General features: G+C 37.0%; 1 protein-coding gene across 1 annotated transcript; it reads right to left on the reverse strand.

The window, feature by feature from the left end:
- Window positions 1-14,557: 14,557 nt before the first annotated feature.
- LOC122306835 (auxin-binding protein ABP20-like) lies at window positions 14,558-15,385 on the reverse strand. The gene has a single exon (XM_043119355.1). It carries the CDS (start codon window positions 15,318-15,320, stop codon window positions 14,691-14,693), a length of 630 nt encoding a protein of 209 aa, XP_042975289.1. The 5' UTR covers window positions 15,321-15,385; the 3' UTR covers window positions 14,558-14,690.
- Window positions 15,386-18,239: the final 2,854 nt, after the last annotated feature.

Consider the following 18,239-nt stretch of genomic DNA (forward strand, 5'->3'; position numbering starts at 1 on the left):
CATTTTCTAAGCATTCTAAACATCAAGCCTTGATTCATAGGCCACGTTGTTGCATTGCACGATCACTACATGTAGCACCGTCAAGCGATGCTCCATGATTTTGAGCACCCCACAAAGCCACACCTCGCCATGCTACTCCACTTGCCTAGCCAAAAGATGCTAGAGCCAGTAAGCCTTCATTTTTCTCTTCCTCAATTCTCTTTTCTCTATTGATTTCTCTACATAGTGTCTCTGTTGTATCAATTATCATTTCAACAATCAGCTTCTCCCATAATGATATCTATGTTACTTAGTATTGTCACAGTATCAACCAATTTTGTTCTTTTAAATAACCGAGGAAGAATTTGCAAATTGATAAAACTCGACAGGCAAATTTTCCATCTTTAAGGAAAATTACACTCTTAGTATCTCTCCATTTGCCTCTCTCTCTTCCATCACAGTATCAATTGCCACAATGTTTACACCATGCCACTATGTACCACTTACACACAATTAGGTTGATCCACTCTACAACGAACACATACAACCCCATTGCATGGCCAATCGCAAGCCCTACCTTTGCACCACAATGGTTTGATAAGATGAGGCTCCTTCCTGCTTTGTTCCTACCTCTCTATTTGTTCTCCCTCTCATGCTGTCTTTTTCTCCTTCTCTCTTTTTATTTTTTATTTTTTGTGGTTGTCGCAACTATGGATAGAAGATATCTCATTCATGCCATTGTGCCACCTCAACACCGCCATTCCAAGCTCAGTAAGATGCTCACTATTGATGCTATTCTCTCTACCGAGTAATTGTCGTTGAACATATGGCCAATATGGGTTGTCTATTAATTAATTTGATAGTTCTAATAGTTTGATATGGAGTTTGGTTCTTCTACTTATTGGATTAATGGAGTTGGTTGATTGGTGGAAATTCAAGATCTCGAAGGTTGGTTTTTTAAGTGTATTCAGATTGAGAGGGAAAATGATTTGTTGGGTTATTCGTTGTGGTTGTTTAAAGGAGTGGATTTTGACATTTGAATGTCTTAGGTGATGCTTAATTAGATTGTGGAGATCTAGTGTTGTTGGAGTGGAGTATATTAGGCATGATTTTTTGGTCAACTTGATGTTATGAAGGGGTAAGGTTTTACGTGTAAAATAAGGTTGATTTTTGTGAATTTATATTAACTTGAGTTTTTAGCATTTTTTTTTTTTTGGAAAGGAGAGGATTAGGTTTGTACAATGGTTAGTGTTACCATTGAGCTAATTAGTTAAGGTACTAAGAAGAAATAGATCTGGGTGGATAGGTCTTGCTAAATTCAGGTCATTGGTGAGTTCGGCTTAAGTGTATTTAATGTATATTGGGCCACTGGAGATTTTTTATAGGAATTTTGGTATAATCTGTTTTATTTCTTAAAAGCAGTGGTCTATTTTGTTAACTTAAGACCGTGGTAATTATGTTTAGTTGTTGTTTCATTTTTGCTTGGCATGGTGAAAGGCAACTCAGAGATGTTAAAAGTTCAGGTAAGCGATACTCTTATGCTAGATTTTTCCTAAAATTAGATGAGGTTAACTTTTTTAGAAAACTTGTATGTCTTTGTTACAAAGACAACCTTGGTTATTTTCTGCATTACTCTGTGTATCGGAACAAACAAATATAACATTTTATCATGACTGGTGTAGACATGAGTACTTTTGGTACTCTATTTCTCTATTGTATAAAAATTGATTATGACTTTAGTATTTATGTAATAATATGATATTATCTATTTCAGTACATTGTTCAATTATTGTATTGTATTTGAAAACCCTACGGCATAACATTGTGTTTGTGCATCTATTCAAAACTTACCACGAGTGTAAATGTTATGTTATTATGTTGGAACCAACATCTCTGTTTCTGAGTGCATACACTTTGGAAACAAAGTGGTTTTTTGTATGGGTCTTTTATATATGCATAGTCAAAGCACTAAGTTTAATAAATGGGGGAGATTTTACTTTATGTTTCTTTCTGATTGACTACTGGGGTTTGTACAATCCTACCACAGGGTAAACATGCCCTCTACTTCTATTATGTTGTTGTTTAGTTATGCTTATACCAAAGGTTTTTTATCTAAACTATTATTGTAATGAAATGTTTATGAAAGATTGCTCTGTTATTTTGGAGACTCTATTTTATTCTGCTTTATATAACTGGCTCATGTTTATAAACTAGTATAAGTTCATTGCTTGCTGAGTTGGTTGACTCGTCTGTTATCTCTACTGTTTTTTAGATGACTTTAATAGTTGTGACAAAATTATAAGAGAAAGGAGGTGGGATTAGATGTAAGTGTTTATATTAGGTATTTAGGACATTTGATGTAACGAGTTGACCCAAAAGTTACTAGGGATGAAGCATTGATAATTGTATTGGGCATAAAGTATGTTTAATGGGCCAATATGTTTTTCTAAAAACCTCAATGGTGATTTATTGGATAGTGTTGGTAAACCCACAAGCTATAATTTTTGGTTAATCGGGAATTTTAATTCGGTGAGAGAGTCCAAAAGTTGTTATTAGGGCTTGTTAAAGTTAGTGGATTATTTTTGGGATGATATTATTAGACTAATATTTCAGGAAGCCCAAAGAACCAAAACCCATGTAGAAGGCCCAAGGCTTAGGCCCTAGCTATATAAGGAAGGTAGGAAATTCTCCTTGCTAACATTGCTAGCTATATGATAGGTCCTAGGAAATTCTTTAGCTGTGGTCTTCTTCTTGCTAACATTGTGTGTAACTGATCTTGGTAGAGTCAACCGAATAATCCCTATGACCTGTCAATCTAATAGGTTTCAATTAGCATCCTCCATGTTGTTTGGCTTCTTCCCCAATAGTGGAAGATGGAGTTTCTTCCCAAATAGATAGTCCTCTATTTGCATCCTCTAGTACCCAAAGTCTGTGCCGTTAAACTTCTTGGTTCCAAATACATTCACTTCATCTTCAACAGTTCAACCATCATTCTCCCTTCATACTTGAACATTGGCTCTTAATACTAGTTGTTGTGAAAACAATGATAGATAAGTAAAGGTAAACAAATAAATTAGTCACATGATACAAATTTACATGATTTAGCAACATGCCTATATCCATGGAGCTATAAAGGATTTTATTATCTTAGGGAATGAAAATATACACTTTGGGGTAAAATACATTGTTGCAGATGGTTATACTACTCATAACAAACATATATATAGGGTTATACGGCTAAAGCCCTAATTTCATGATTTCTAGGTTATTCGATCGAGTAAGGTGTCGAGTGAGTCTTAGATGAACTCTCTATCTAATGTTCACTTGGACAACCTGTCAAGCAAGCTTAAAAAAAACTCTCTATCTGGCGAATCCTATACGAATGTAGGTCGAATCTTGTACGAAAATAAATATTAAAATGATCAAAGTTGAAATCAGTTGGATTAAAAGGTTGAAAATTAAAGTACAGAGACCAATCTGTATCAAAGGCAAACTACAAGTACTATTTTACTATTTAACCTATTGAAAATATAGAACTACAATTTTACTAAGTGTTCCACAAAAAATACAACTATAATATTATAGTACAAGTGATACAATTGGTGTAGTTTTGTTTTTCTCCACACTATTGGGAAATGATCAAGTAGGAGGATTTCGGTTTTGGAGGAAAGCACTAAAATGGGGAGAAGATAGAATCAAATAACACCAATACTTATAATTGATGGTGCTTTGGTAAAACATATGTAGTAGTCATTGGCCTTCCACCTCAAGTATGTGGGAATTGCTAGCAATCAAAGGATCCCAAGGCGCCCCAGCCATCGGATATTATATTTGGATATTTTCCATTACCAACGAATTCGTTGCTTAATTTGTCAGAGTTTTAATTAGAGTAGTGTCTAGCTGCATTTTTCTAGCCACTCAATTCCAATTGTAGAGAGTCCGAGGGTGCTGACCCCATCTTTCGAGCACCTGTTCAAATAGGTCATGCGCACCATCAGACACAACTTGATTATAATTCAGACATAGTTTCTTTCTTTCTTAGTTTCTTTCTTTCTTTCTTTTATTTTTTATTTTTTTAATTTTTTTTACAAATCTCAAATATAAAATCGTTGCAGTTGAGAGTGAAGAAAATGAGTAGTCCTAGCTTGTGTTCTTATAGCTAGCTAGTGATGAGGAGTGAAAATTTTCAATATGTTGCACTAAACAACATTTATTGGACTGGTACATTAATGTTCTCAAATACCAGAAATTTGAATGTGACATCAATGATTAGTAGTTTGCAATGAATTTCAATATTTTGGGTGGCCATTCTTACACAGAATACAATGATATTTGGCTTGCTTGGAGTTAACTTTGGATGGTGCAGTTGTTGTTTATGGGTGTCAGATGAGATTGATTTGATGTACTGAATCTTTTGTGATGATTAATGGTTATGAAAAATAATTGCCTTCGAACTCATTTACATCCAATTTAAAATCTTTCTTAATAAAAAATAGTTTGTAGAATTATGAGATGTTTTTTACATCTTTGCTTTGCCATTTTTCTAGACAATGTCCCCCCGAGCTAAGTTGTAAACCGGTTTTATACCAATTGGAGGACCATCATTGTAACAACTTGTATTACGAGTCAACCCTTTTAACTTGAAATACAAAAAGAATAAAACTTAGATATAAAAATCCTTTAAAATCAAATATCCCAAAAACCTTTCCAAATAAAATAAACTCAACAGTACCATATGTTCTCTAAACTCATACAAATCCACTTATGACATCTAGCACTTATCTCAAATTTCACTTACAATTCTCTCATGTGCCATCTATTCCAATTGTCACAACCATCAAAATCATTTGAAAAGAAGATGGTGGAGATAAACAACTGAGTCCACCAACTCAGTAAGCAACGACCCTATAGCAATGTGTAAACATGAGCTAGAAGCATCAAAATATAAACAAAAGACCTTAGGCATAAGCATAACTAAAACATCATCAAAAACAAAAAAAAGTCATGTCTATCTCATGGCAAGGTTGTGCGTATTGGCGATTAGACAAGCAGAACAAAAAGCAACTTTGATATCAAAGTGAGCACTCAAAACAATTTACTCTCATGGCAGGTTTGTGCATATTTGCAGTTAACCAAGTAGAACATGCATAAATCATATTGTCACCAAAGTGAGTGCACTCATAATATGCAAAATCGTAGTGGGAATACTATGGTAGAATTTCAAGAAATCTCAATAAGTGAGAACCATAACGAGACAAATATGATATGAAATGATAATGAAAATGCAAAGGAGAAACTTCAGACATGTTGGCAATGATGCATACCTACCAAAGCGGCAGAAACGAGCATGCAACATTTCACTTGAGTAGCAAGGACTAATCATATGCATGCATTTAAATTCAAGAATAGCAAGAAAGCAGCGTAGATGCTTTCCATAACTTTAAAACCTTTAATCAATCAAACCTAAGTAACACGATAAAGTTTTTTGGGAATCCATTGCTCTGGGATTAAAACACATGGCTTAAAAGTCTGAAACCCCAAGTCTTCCAAAAAAGACAAGCTCATCAATTAATCAAAGAAAACCAAGGACCTCAGGCCATCCCTTTAACCCAAACAAACTAATTAAGACCCCAAAGCCCTCCCATTAATAAAAAAAAGATCGAGCACCCAAGGCCCTCCAATTAATCAAAAGTAAAACAATCCTTCCTTTTTTGGATGCACTACGGCCTCCTTTAAACTAATCGTGCACACCACACCATGGGTAACGACCATGTATATGTATTCATTACAAACAATGCTTTGTTTCACGTACTCATTCTTCACCAAAGCATTATTTAGCCTTCAACAACAAAGAGGCCACGACTTCTATCTGAGAGCATTACCATCTCGCTTGAGTTTGTTGATTGCCTAGTGTCAACCCAGGGAATGTTACTATGTTATTGTGACGCCCCCAAATCCCCACGCCCGAACACGGAGAAATCGAGACGTCCGGATGGTGACAACCCGGGTCACCATCCCATCGACAGTGCCAAGTGTGTGCAGAAGCAACAAATGTGCATGGAATAACACGCAGAGGATAACGAAAGTTATAACTAAGTACCAGAATTGTTCTCAACGTAATACAAGCTGTTTAAAACGTACATAAATAAAATATTACAAAACACGCGTATAATAAAATATCAAATACAAAGCATAATATCAGCAACCTGGCGGAGCCGCATCCTCGGGCTCAGCCTCCTCCTCCTCCTCCTCGAACTCTGCACCAAAAGCTACGGAACCAAAAATGGTACCGCAGGTAAGTAAACCCAAACACCACCAGATAAAAACACATAGAACTCAAACAACATGGATGTAAGAAAAACCAATGCACATGCCCCGCAAAACCACATTTTTTTCCACGCACGCCAAAAACCCATTTGGCCCAATAAAAACATATTCTTAAAAACCACGCCTCGCCATTATCCCAAATAATGGCCCAAACCACCATTTTCCCAGAAAATGGATCAAAAGCCTCAAAACCAAAACTCGCCATTTTCCCAGAAAATGGCCCGCATCCGAAAACCATAAAAACAAACCGGTTATGCATGCACCATGATCTCCCCTAGGGATCATCCGCACACCCTGGCTCCGTGCCACACCGCAGGTAACGACTACGCATGTGACACCTAAACGAGCGATGCCCAGACTCGCGCCCTGTGCGTACCTGGCCAGGCCATCCTCTAGCCCTCGCCAGCGAAGGGCCACAGAGTCGGTGAGTAGAGCGATGCCCAGACTCGCGCCCCGTGCGTACCTGGCCGGGCCATCCTCTAGCCCCGCTCCCGTCGTCGCCCAGCGACAACTCAGGGGACGTCACTCAGTATTATCCACTCCCGAGTGACCAGAGGAGCTCCACTGAGATAATAACCCATCCCGGCTTGGGCTCGTGAGACATACGCACCCGAAAATCCAATCACGCCAGCAAAACAGGGTTTCTCAAATAAAATAAAATACACGTGCATGCACCATGCAAATGCAATTATCAATGCACAAAACAAACAACCAACCATAAAACAATAAATCAAGCAACTCCGTCCTCCATCCATCCGACCCCCGAACTCCTCGGACTTAGTCCGGAATCAACCAACCAGCAAATTAAATAATTGAAAGAGCAATATATATTTAAATCTGAAAATAGGGTTTGGAAAATACTTACAGCGCTATACGGTAATTTTAGAAAACACCTGGCGTTGCAAACGGTAGAGAAAAAGCAACGTAACAGTTTAATTTACACTGTTGTCGTGGGTAATAAATTACCCATTTTCGAACGGGGACAAACCAAGGCTCGGGATTGATAGGGAATGGCCTTGAGATATTTATGAAGCTAAGGGAAATGAGTTTTGGCCGCGGGTGGTGGTGGAAATGGCGGTCGAAGGCCAAAAAGGGGCTGAACAGAGTTGAGCTCGTGGGAGCTGCTCCGGCAACGGATCGAGGCCGGAAATGGGTGGTTTAGGTCGACAAGAGGTAGGGGAAGAAGCTGTGAAAAGATGGTGGCCGGAGGTGGTGAGACGGCGCCGGAAACGGTGAAAAACCGTATGGCTTGGAGGAGCTCGTGGCGGCTAACGGTGGCTCGGATGGAGGTGAAACTTGGTGGGGATGTTCACCGGTGAGAGGGGAAGAAAACTGGGTGGGTGGTGTCGGCCACGCCACCGGCGAGCGGCGGTTCTGGGCTGCGAAAGCAACCGGCGACAGGGGCAAAAACAGAGCAGGTGCAGCGACTTCCGGCGGCTCTCGAAAGCTAAGGGCTGGTCCAATGGCTCTGAAAATTGGTGGGGATGATCTCTGGTGGAAGGGGAAGAGAATGGTGATGACGGCGCACCAAACGGTGGCCGGATGGCGGAGAAATGGCCGGTCAAAGTGGCGGCGACGGGAATGAGAAAAAGGGCAGCTGGGCGTACGTGGGAGAGAAAGGAGAAGAAAGAAGAAGAAAAGAAAGAAAAAGAAAGAAAAAGAAGGAAAAAAAAAAGGAAAAAGGGAAAAAGAGAAAGAGGAAAGAAAAGAAATGAGGTCCAATCCTCACTTCGGAGACCAAAAACCGATCTGCCGAAAACGATATTAAAAACCGTAAAACGACTAAAATAAATTAAACACATCAAATAAATTAAAACCAATTAAAACACATTAATTTAAAATAAATAAACCAATATATTATTCAAATTAAAAACAACCCTTCAGTGAAAATACATGTAAAAACGGGGTATCACAGTTATTATGCACTACTGAGTGACTAGAGCAGCTTTACCAGGATAATACTCGATCTCGACTTAGGGTCGTGAGAGACACACACTTCTTCCATTAAAATAGCCAACAAACCATTTAAAACTTGCCAAAACGTAATGCAGGGTAAAGCCATGAAATCTTTTGAGTACTTGTTGAATATTGTAAACCCAAAATCAACATGGAGGGTAGGATAATAAGGTAACAAAGTGTGAGATAGAGGAACCCTTTTCTAGTAATTCAAGTGCGCACAACATGCATACTTCACAACCATCAACACAAACCATAAGCATCATCGAAGTAGACAATCACTTGAACTATGAAGGCTTTTTCCTAAGCTTGGTTGATGGCAGGTTGGCTTTCCTACTCATTTCAAGGATAACCTCAAGCATCCAAGTACGTGCGAGCTTAAGCTTCAGAGAACTTTTGCTTCTCTTTCCAAAAGAAAGCTAGGATGAATGAGAGGGATACAAGGAGGGTGCTTTGAGTTTTTGAAAAGATGGTGAGTGACAGAGATGGCCGACATGGAGAATAAAAGGAAAAGAAGATGCCTCGAGTCCTTTTTCATGAGTTGAGGGATTGGTCTATTGCTCGACAAGTTCCCAATTGTCTAGGTATATGCTAAATTGAAGGAGATGACAATAACCATAATGATGCATCTGCTACTTTTGAATGTAGGACACATGGCAATAGTATTTACATGTGGTCAGATGGAAAGTGAGTATGTGGTCTTGCTTGTAACAGCATTGGCAATGGTGTATGAATATGCAAATGCAAACACATATTTACATAACATGTACACTTTTTCTACTACATTGGAATAGATGTGAGCAAATATTTAACTTTCTATGAATTGTGTCATTGGATATTTACAAATCTGCTATTCACCCTTCATCCTTTATTTTATTACTTTTTTTTTATGTATATTTGTGTAAATTTACAGATCTATTATTCCCCCTTCATACAATTGGTGTATATTTGTAGATCTTATGTAGTGGGTTTTAATTGCAAAATACATAAAAAAAAAAAAAAAAAAATTAATTTTTTGAAAAAAATGAATGACAATAAAAAAATAATATTTTATTATTATTTTTGGTCAAAGACCGCACTAGTACTCTGACGCACTTTTCGTCCTGATATACCAATTTAAACAAGTGACTAGAAACTTGGGGTGCTTAGTATGGCAAGGGAACTGTTTCTAAACCCTTGCCTAGACTCATACAACCTTGTTTGTTGCTCGCTTATCACTCAATTTAATTAGTTCTTTGTTCTCACCTTTTTGCGTTTGTATTGTGCATTATTCACCCGTTGAATATTCTTTGCCTATTCTGCCCTATACACACCTATTCTTTGCTCGCCCCGTGCTATTGCTCATCTAAAATGTTGTACTATTTATATCACATACCTAAGCATTACTTATTTATTTTTGTTTGTCTACGTCTTTCCTTGCTCAGTGCTTTGCCCACTCACTTGCTTGGTAAGACTTTTACTTATGCCCAACGCTACAAGGGTCGATGTGGTTACATTGCTACTACATACGGGGGTTTCTCCTAAAGTTTGGATTGGCATGCACTTGCACCCTCCTCAAAAAGGAATTTTGTTCTCAAAACTAGATAGCAACATTATCACAACAACATCAAACAAATCCAAGATCATATGAAGGTTCCAATTTTCTCACATGCATATTTTCCAAATTACAAATACCTAAACAAGTGAGGGTACTGCTCCCTCATATTTTCTTCCCATTCCCAAGTGATTTCTTGAGCCTCTAGATTTTCCTAAAAGAATTTACTAAAGGTATTGTCTTCGTTCGTAGTAGTGTAGCTGTTGCTCCTTCTAATCTAAGATTTGCATGTGGGCTTCTTCATATGTCACATTGGGTTGAAGTTGAATATCACTGGAGTTGACTATTCGAGGTTCCATTTTTCCAAACCTCTTTCTTAAAGTGGAGAGGTGAAACACATCGTGTACATCCCCAAACTCAGCTAGCCATGCAATTTTGTAGGCCTAGTCCTATCCTTTTGACCACTTTGAATGGTCCGACACAACTAGGACTCAACCTAAATCTCACAGGTGTTGCATTGTTCAAGTTCATACTTACTACATGGGCACTTGTTCCCAAATATGCTTTTTGTAAGAAAGGGGCACCCATAGTGGGCAACGCTTCACCTTGTCTTCAAGATTATGAAGTGGCTTAAGAGCCACTTCATAAGGTTTGATGGCTGACCTTAATGGTCAGCCAAGGGGTTACACTAGAGGTGCTATTTACATAGCCCTTTCCCTCCTTTGGATTATACACTTGGATCAACAAGCTCTCTCTCTCTCTCTCTCTCTCTCTCTCAAATGGTTCTCTCTAGTCCTGGCATCTAGGCTATGGAATTTGTGGGTGTTGCTTCGGTATTACCACGTAACACACTCCACCATCGCCAAGTGGATTTTGGATAAACAAAGACACCGAAGAATCCATGGAACAACTGCACTAGATCTGAAATATTTCCGACTAGATAATATCGCTTCCGCTGTGTATTTTGATCTAGTTTTTCTAACACTTTTGTCTTTATTAAACTTTTAGAGCCCATTAAAGTAGATTATCTAATATCTATATATATGGAATGTAGAACAAAAATGAGTTTTGGCCTATCATGACTTGTTAAAAAATTTCATTAGGTTAAATAATGTTATCATATTTGATGGTTAAAAATCAAACAATAATGGTTCTCCCACACAAGATTTAATGGGAAGTCTTCTATGGGCTGACATGGCACATACATGTGTCTAAGCCATGTCATCCAAAACAATAATTGTAAATGTTTCACTTTTATAAAGACAAAATAGATAATTAAAAATAGTAAAACATGTTTAAGAACTAACTTGCAGGGGCTTCTTTTCCCTCCATTTTGTTAGCTGTTATCCATTCTCAAATGCAGTGAAGGATTGTAGAGAATCCGATGATGCCATCATGGTGAAATCGCCGAGTATGCTCATTGAAGACATCGTGGTGCTCCTTGTTCTTGCTACCAGCCTTAGCCATTGTGTTCATTGCTGTGCTGGGATGGACCAACTCTAGAAGTCATATGCCTCCATCAATCATTTCCTAAGCAAGAAACTCCAACTATCTTCTTGCCTTTTAATGAAAGCCAATAAAAGAACCTTGCTTTTTATGTAACTATAGATATAAGAGCTCTAAAAACTATTAGCTTTCAAAATAAGAATGTTATCTTTCATATTAAGTTGTTTTGTTATATACGGTGTCGACTGTTGGTTGAGTAATATGCGTATTGAAGCAATTTTCAATGATATCTTCAATGTACTCATCAAACGTGCAATTAGAACAAGAACCTTAGAGAGTTTGGTGGGGGATGCCTCTAATGGTTAAGTATAGTGGTAGATGGGCATGCCTCCACGAGTATCTCATTCAGACTTATCTCCAATAATCCTAGGCTTTGCTCATGGAACCGTACGGTGCTTTTTATTAAGTTTTATTCTTTAGTAGCCTTACCTCACATGGATCCCTTGTGACTATTTCTTTGGCTACCTGCTATTCTTTCCTCACCTATTATGTAGTTGAGTCTTCTCACTAGTCTATAGCATGTAATTAGACCCAACAATACGCATACCCACAATCTGTCATATGGATTGAGTTTATCAATTTAGATTAATCAAAACAAAGGGCCACTTAAACAAAAGGCATACTGGTGCTTCAATGGAAACTACACTGATTCCAATTGTGCCTCAACACGCCGTGGACGTGGAAAATTCATGAGTAGTGAAGTTAGGGTTCTCTTCCCCCATTGCTTCTAGGGCCTACCTCTAAATAGTGCAGCAGGGCAGCAAGATTCTCCAAGCATTAGGCAAGAGTTAAGAAGGAGCCATGCACAGATAGTCCAAAATGTCACAAACTGGGCGACAAAAGGGGATCAATCTTAGTCCCATCAAGAACATACCGATCTAGAGTCCAACATGTTTGGTAGCCCCTTCTGAGTTGACAATGCCTCTGCAAGAGTTAAGAAGGCTCAATCTCACTAATATAGGAATGTCATACAATTCTCTCATGATATTCTTGAAAGACCAAACGAACTAAGAAGGATATGGGAAGGGCTAGTAGATTAAAAAAGGGTACACTTTAGAAAGTAAAATTCCCACCTGCATGTGTGTGATGAGAATTTGCAGGGTAACTTTTGGATGCAAATAAATATATTGTTGGTGAGGAAAGGCTACTTGGTGAAGTAACGGGGGATTCACATGATCAAGGGTGAGCAAATGATAAAGTTACACAAAATTCACCATATAGGCCCAGAGATATAGCTAGAAGGACATCATGTACTTCTCCATGGAGAATTTTAATCAATCGTATCTTGTAAGATTGGGATCTGCAAAATAAATCCGAGCAAGAGACCAACGTTAGAAGGAAACTATCAAGAGCATAATTGAGCTAATAAAGGTAACATTACTAATTGGGTACCAAGAATTGTGCCCTTGAAAGGGTAATGCCATAGTAGAACACCCCAGCCCCGATAAATACCCTATCAGGTACGTTCTAAAGGGATTCTGAGTCGATTATTCAGAAAATTAGTTCCCTCTCTAACTCAACTATTGGAGGCATCTCCCATTGGGTTCCTTGAGGCTCTCGTTTTGGTTGTGTATTGGTTAAGTATGTGGAGGGCATCACTAGAAATCTCACCAACAGATTCTTACACAAATTTAGCCAATTAGCTTAATGTTTCAAGCATGGGAATGTGAGGGTAGGAACCTACTTCTGTCTTGAACAACCTTGGTACGAGAACAACATAACCAACTTAGAATAAGATGTTTTCCGATGGCATGAGGTGAGTTGAAATGTGTGACTAGGCCTACATAATTTTTTACAGCACTACACAACCATGCTTTCGTGGGGAAGAAATGACAATGGCAAAATCTAAGAGAAAATGCAGTAGTGGAGACCTTCATGGACTCGTAATGTCGTAAGCTACATGGCATATTGGTTAAGTATATGGAGGGCATCACTAGAAATCTCACCAACTGATTCTTACACAAATTTAGGCAATTAGCTTAATGTTTCAAGCATGGGAATGTGAGGGTAGGAACCTACTAGTTCTGTCTTGAACAGCCTTGGTACGAGAACAGCATAACCAACTCAGAATAAGATATTTTCCGATGGCATGAGGTGAGTTGAAATGTGTGACTAGGCCTACATAATTTTTTACAACATGACACAACCATGCTTTCATGGGGAAGAAATGACAATGGCAAAATCTAAGAGAAAATGCAGTAGTGGAGACCTTCATGGACTCATAATGTCGTAAGCTACGTGGCATGTCGGAACGGAGATTGGCAAGTGCCAATGGTGATATGGTAACAAAGAAGGTCTGAATGAGAAGAGTCGACCTTGAAATAAAATCAGGGGCAGCCAGCTCAATATAAATTGAGGCACAAGGCAAAATTTAAGTATTCATAATTATAATAAAATAAAATATAAATTATTATATGAAATATTTTCAAAATTTTCAATAAAATGAGATTTTATTTAAAATATTTAAATAATTTTTTTTTAAAATTTATATTTAATATAACTTAAATGAGGTTACAATGCAAATTTTCTGCCTCAATTTAGCAAGATCTCAAAAATAGTCTTTAAAATATAAATAATTTATTGTATTAAATATTAAATTTAGTATTATGGTGCCTTGCACATATTGAAAAAGATAAAAATTATTTAAAATTTTATTTAATGAAATGGTTTTTATTTTTTTCTAAAAAAAAAAACACCTAATTTTAATTTTTGAAGGTCTTATATAGGATGGGGAATTTAGACAATGATCTAAATAGCCTTACCATTAAGTCGTCCCTGAATAAAATTGAGGAGACATCTCAAATTTGATCTTAAATAAGAAAGATTATTTATATTTGAATATTTATTTTATTATTTTTTTTACGAAGGTCAAATAATAATAATTAGTAATATTTTAACTAGCATGGCACGTGCATGAGTGTGTGCCACGTTAGCACGTGGAAGAATCCCCGTACTTAAATTTAGCATGAAAATATCATGATTATTGAAATCAAATCCTCACTGCATGGGCACTTAATACCCAATTAACGTGTACACTTGCCGATCACTGTAATAGAGTTTGATGATAAGTTCGTATTCAATTATTCTTATTTGGTAATGACTTGGAATAGTTCCCATCTGGAAAAGACAAACCAAACAGGTCATCCCATTTATTCTCCTTAATGGCATTAATTTTCCGTCAACGGAAATACTGTTACTTTGTCAGTCAGAATCTCTTGATCATCAAGCATGAATATAATCGAAGTTCTGAAAAAAAACAAAAACAACTGATCACATGCATGTATCTTTTTCTTTTTCTTTTTTTTTTTTCCTTATTTTTTTAAAAAATTTTATTAATACATTACGTACGTAGAAACGGCGCTCGCTGCATGCTGGCTGGTCAAAGATCTTAACCAGTGCCACCAAGAATTGCTTTAAGCTTCTTAATCTCAGCAATATCAAGGGAGGTAGTTGCCGCTATCACGGCAGTGGGTAAGTCGTTTTGAAACAAAGCGAGGGGCAGCAGCTGGGCACCTGGGGTCGCACTACTGAAGCTAACAAATACAGTGGCTGGAGAAGGTCCGGTATTCACTTGGAAGTGCAGTAATCCTTGAGGGAAAACCATAATATCACCCTTCTTAAGAGTCTTTGTATAAACTTTATTACTTGTTGAGGAAATGAACCCTGCAAATATCGTTCCTTCCGCAACAAGTACGACTTCTGAACCTCCAGGATGTGAGTGTAATGGGATAGCTCCTCCAACCGCAAAGTCCGCACGAGCGAAAGAAATTCCAAGGCCGTTTATACCAGGAAACTGTGGGGCAAAGGCCGGGATCACCCCAGCTTTGTTACTATTAGAGGTGTTGGCCGGAACGCCTAGGCCGGTGAAAACAAAATCATCCGCCGTCACATTTGCAGGATTCTTGCAAGAGTAGCCTACAGGGCTTTCAGGAGCTGTGAGGTCACCTACACAGAAGTCTTGCACAGCATGGGAGTACGAAAGGAGGAGGGAAAATATGAAAATAACTGGAGATATCATCCTCGCCTAGTTTAGGTGTATGTTTTAGGTTGTACTTGTAAGGTGGTTTCTATATAATTTCATCGATGGTGATCCAGTACCATTATTTATATAGAATTTGGTCCGTTTCTAGTGGCCAGGTTTTCCATGCATGTATCTCTTGCAACTTCAAGAAGAAACGTCGAATGTGATCGATGCACGTCGATCGTGCCGGATGTGATATTTTCTACAGTAAAACAAGAAGTGTCGTTTTGCTTGGAAGGCAAGAAAGGCGAAAAGGGTCATTGGATGAAGTAAATTAATTAATGTGGATGAAAACATAGTCACAGGCCTTGGATGGGTACATAAGCCTATGTTTTATCCTAGTCAGGGTATATATGGTGGCTTCGTGTGAGGTTGATGCAAGCATTTTGATTTTATTGAGAAGAAAGTACTTTCTAAATAAGTAAGATTACTTGATAAGCAACTCACATAAACTCGATCAAAGTCAAATTTGATCACTTAATTCATTTATAGTTAAACTAGTCGATTATGAAAAAAAAATTATGATTAATAAAGAAAATTTCTAAGCTCTTTTTATGAAAACAAAATTAGTACTAGTCGACTATCAAAACAAAATTATGAGTGGCTCTACAGCCACACATATTGGAGGATCCTGATTGGGATCTTAACAGTGCAAAAATTTTACTTTTTGTTTTTTATGTATTTTTTAATACCTTTTAATATTTAAAAAAAAAACTCATAACATTATTAAAAAAGACTTCTTTAATCACTAAGTAAAAAAAAAAAAAAAGAAAAGCCAATCAGGAAAAGCCATGTGTTGCTTTAGCATTTATGTTATGATTAATTCTTTATAAATTATACAAGTCGTATAAAATTCAGTTCAACTCATATAAATTATAATCTCCTATAATATTGATCAGTAAGATCAATATATTTATTATCTTAATTAACTTAATAATTAATGATAATATCTTTAACTACTTAAAACTATAAGAGGAAATTATGTTCCTAATTAATACTATGCATGTGCAATATTAATGCTTGAATCCTTAGAAATACAATAAATATTGATATATGAATATATAAATTAGCTAATGATATTTGCAAAAGCTCAAAAAGTTTATTTGTCAGAATTTGTGTAAAGAATGTTATGAGATCGATACAATATAAGTAATTTATTTTTTCAAAATTAAGTAACATATGAATAAGCTCAAATTCACTCAAATAATAAAACGAATTGTTTGGGAACATAAAATGTGACTTAGTAATAAGTCGAAGCTCGCGACTCCTCATCGAAAAATTAAACATGCAAAAATAAGCTCTACTTGATCACCCACAACTCAATCAAATTCAGCACGTTAATTTACACTCCTATTCAGAAGGGTTGGAGGGCAATGGTGGTTGGTAGGGTTTGTAGGTTGGGATGTTGGTGTCAGTACGTACCGATCTGTATACAGACATAGAGAAATTAAGACATGATCAGAGAAAGAGGGATGAGATGCAAGGTCTATTCTTTTTTGGTATGAAGAAAAGACAACTTGAAATTTTGCGGGAAGTCTAAGGAAGCTTTATTTCGGTTGAGCAAGGTACATCTTCAACTAACCAACCTTGCAGACAAGTCTAATATATATTAAGAAAATTACTTTTGTCAACACTCTCCACTAAAAGGTTTTCCCATTCGGCAAAATGCTGGACAATTATTCTTTTGGTCGCTTTCGATCGTAATATTTCTTTATATAATATATACCAATTGTTTGCCTGATCAGTTATATATAGAAGTCTCTCTCTTTGTCTTTTTTCCTTTTTTCTTGTAGGGTGATCTATTACACGTACGCGTGCACCTTATAATTATAATTTTCATGAAAAAAATCTCTTAGCAATAGTACTAATGACGCTCTGCGCAGCCACTTACGCATGAAGCTATGTTTGGACCAACTCATTATTAACAATACTAATATTGCAGGATGGGGTCACACTTAGCCCCGTTAGAATTTAGAAAACATTTTATCTCATTTTATGATCTCATCATTACAATTTTTTAAATTCTCATACAAAATGTAATAAACAATTTAACTTTTCTAAATCTCAATTCAACTTTTTTCAAACCTCAAAACAATAATACTATTAAAAAATAATATTTTAATAATATTTTATTCAATTTTTATCTTTTATGTAAAATCATCTCATCTTATCTCATGTTATTTATGAATCCAAACTAGTCCTTAATACTTGTCATTTAACATTGTTTGGCCGAGAATTAGGAGGATCAAGCATTTGGGGATCACGCATTAAGGGAGAAGGTGGAATATGAGATCCCGGTATAAAAGGGAACGTCAATCCACGGCTTTCCAAAAAATAATAAAAATAAACACAAGTCCTCCATCCAGCTTAGTATAAATACATGATAGTGAGCAACTAGGTAAGGGAGTTCTCTTTTTAGGAAGAAAAAAAGAGTTAAGCAAGAAATATATATACCAGTTCCAGCTTAACCAACGGATTTTACCAAGGCCTGTGCAATAAGCTCGATGGGTTGACACTACAAAAAAAATTGCTTTTTCCGGCTATCAAATTTGAGCCGCAAATAGCCCAAAGTTACTATTTGAGAAGAAAGTTTCCAGCGGAGTGCAGAAACCATCGCTAAAGTAACTTATTACGACCACATAAAATCACTGCAACAAAGTTTGCCACAAGAAGCTTGTTATTATGACTGTCAGTGACCTTATTGCGACACTAATTTAATCCTGCCGTAGAATTGATTTTGTTTCATATTTTTGCAGCGAGTGTTGTGCCGCTGTAACAAAACTTAGTATATAATGTAAAACTAAATTTCAGCCCACACCTTATTTTCCCTCTTCCCTCCCCGATACACTCTACCTCTCTTATGTGTCGTCAAATAGCCATTCTCTGTTGCTTACGTGCACCGTCTAGCCAGCTGCC

This window comes from Carya illinoinensis, chromosome 4 (assembly GCF_018687715.1).
Source record: "Carya illinoinensis cultivar Pawnee chromosome 4, C.illinoinensisPawnee_v1, whole genome shotgun sequence".
Classification (NCBI taxonomy): Eukaryota; Viridiplantae; Streptophyta; class Magnoliopsida; order Fagales; family Juglandaceae; genus Carya; species Carya illinoinensis.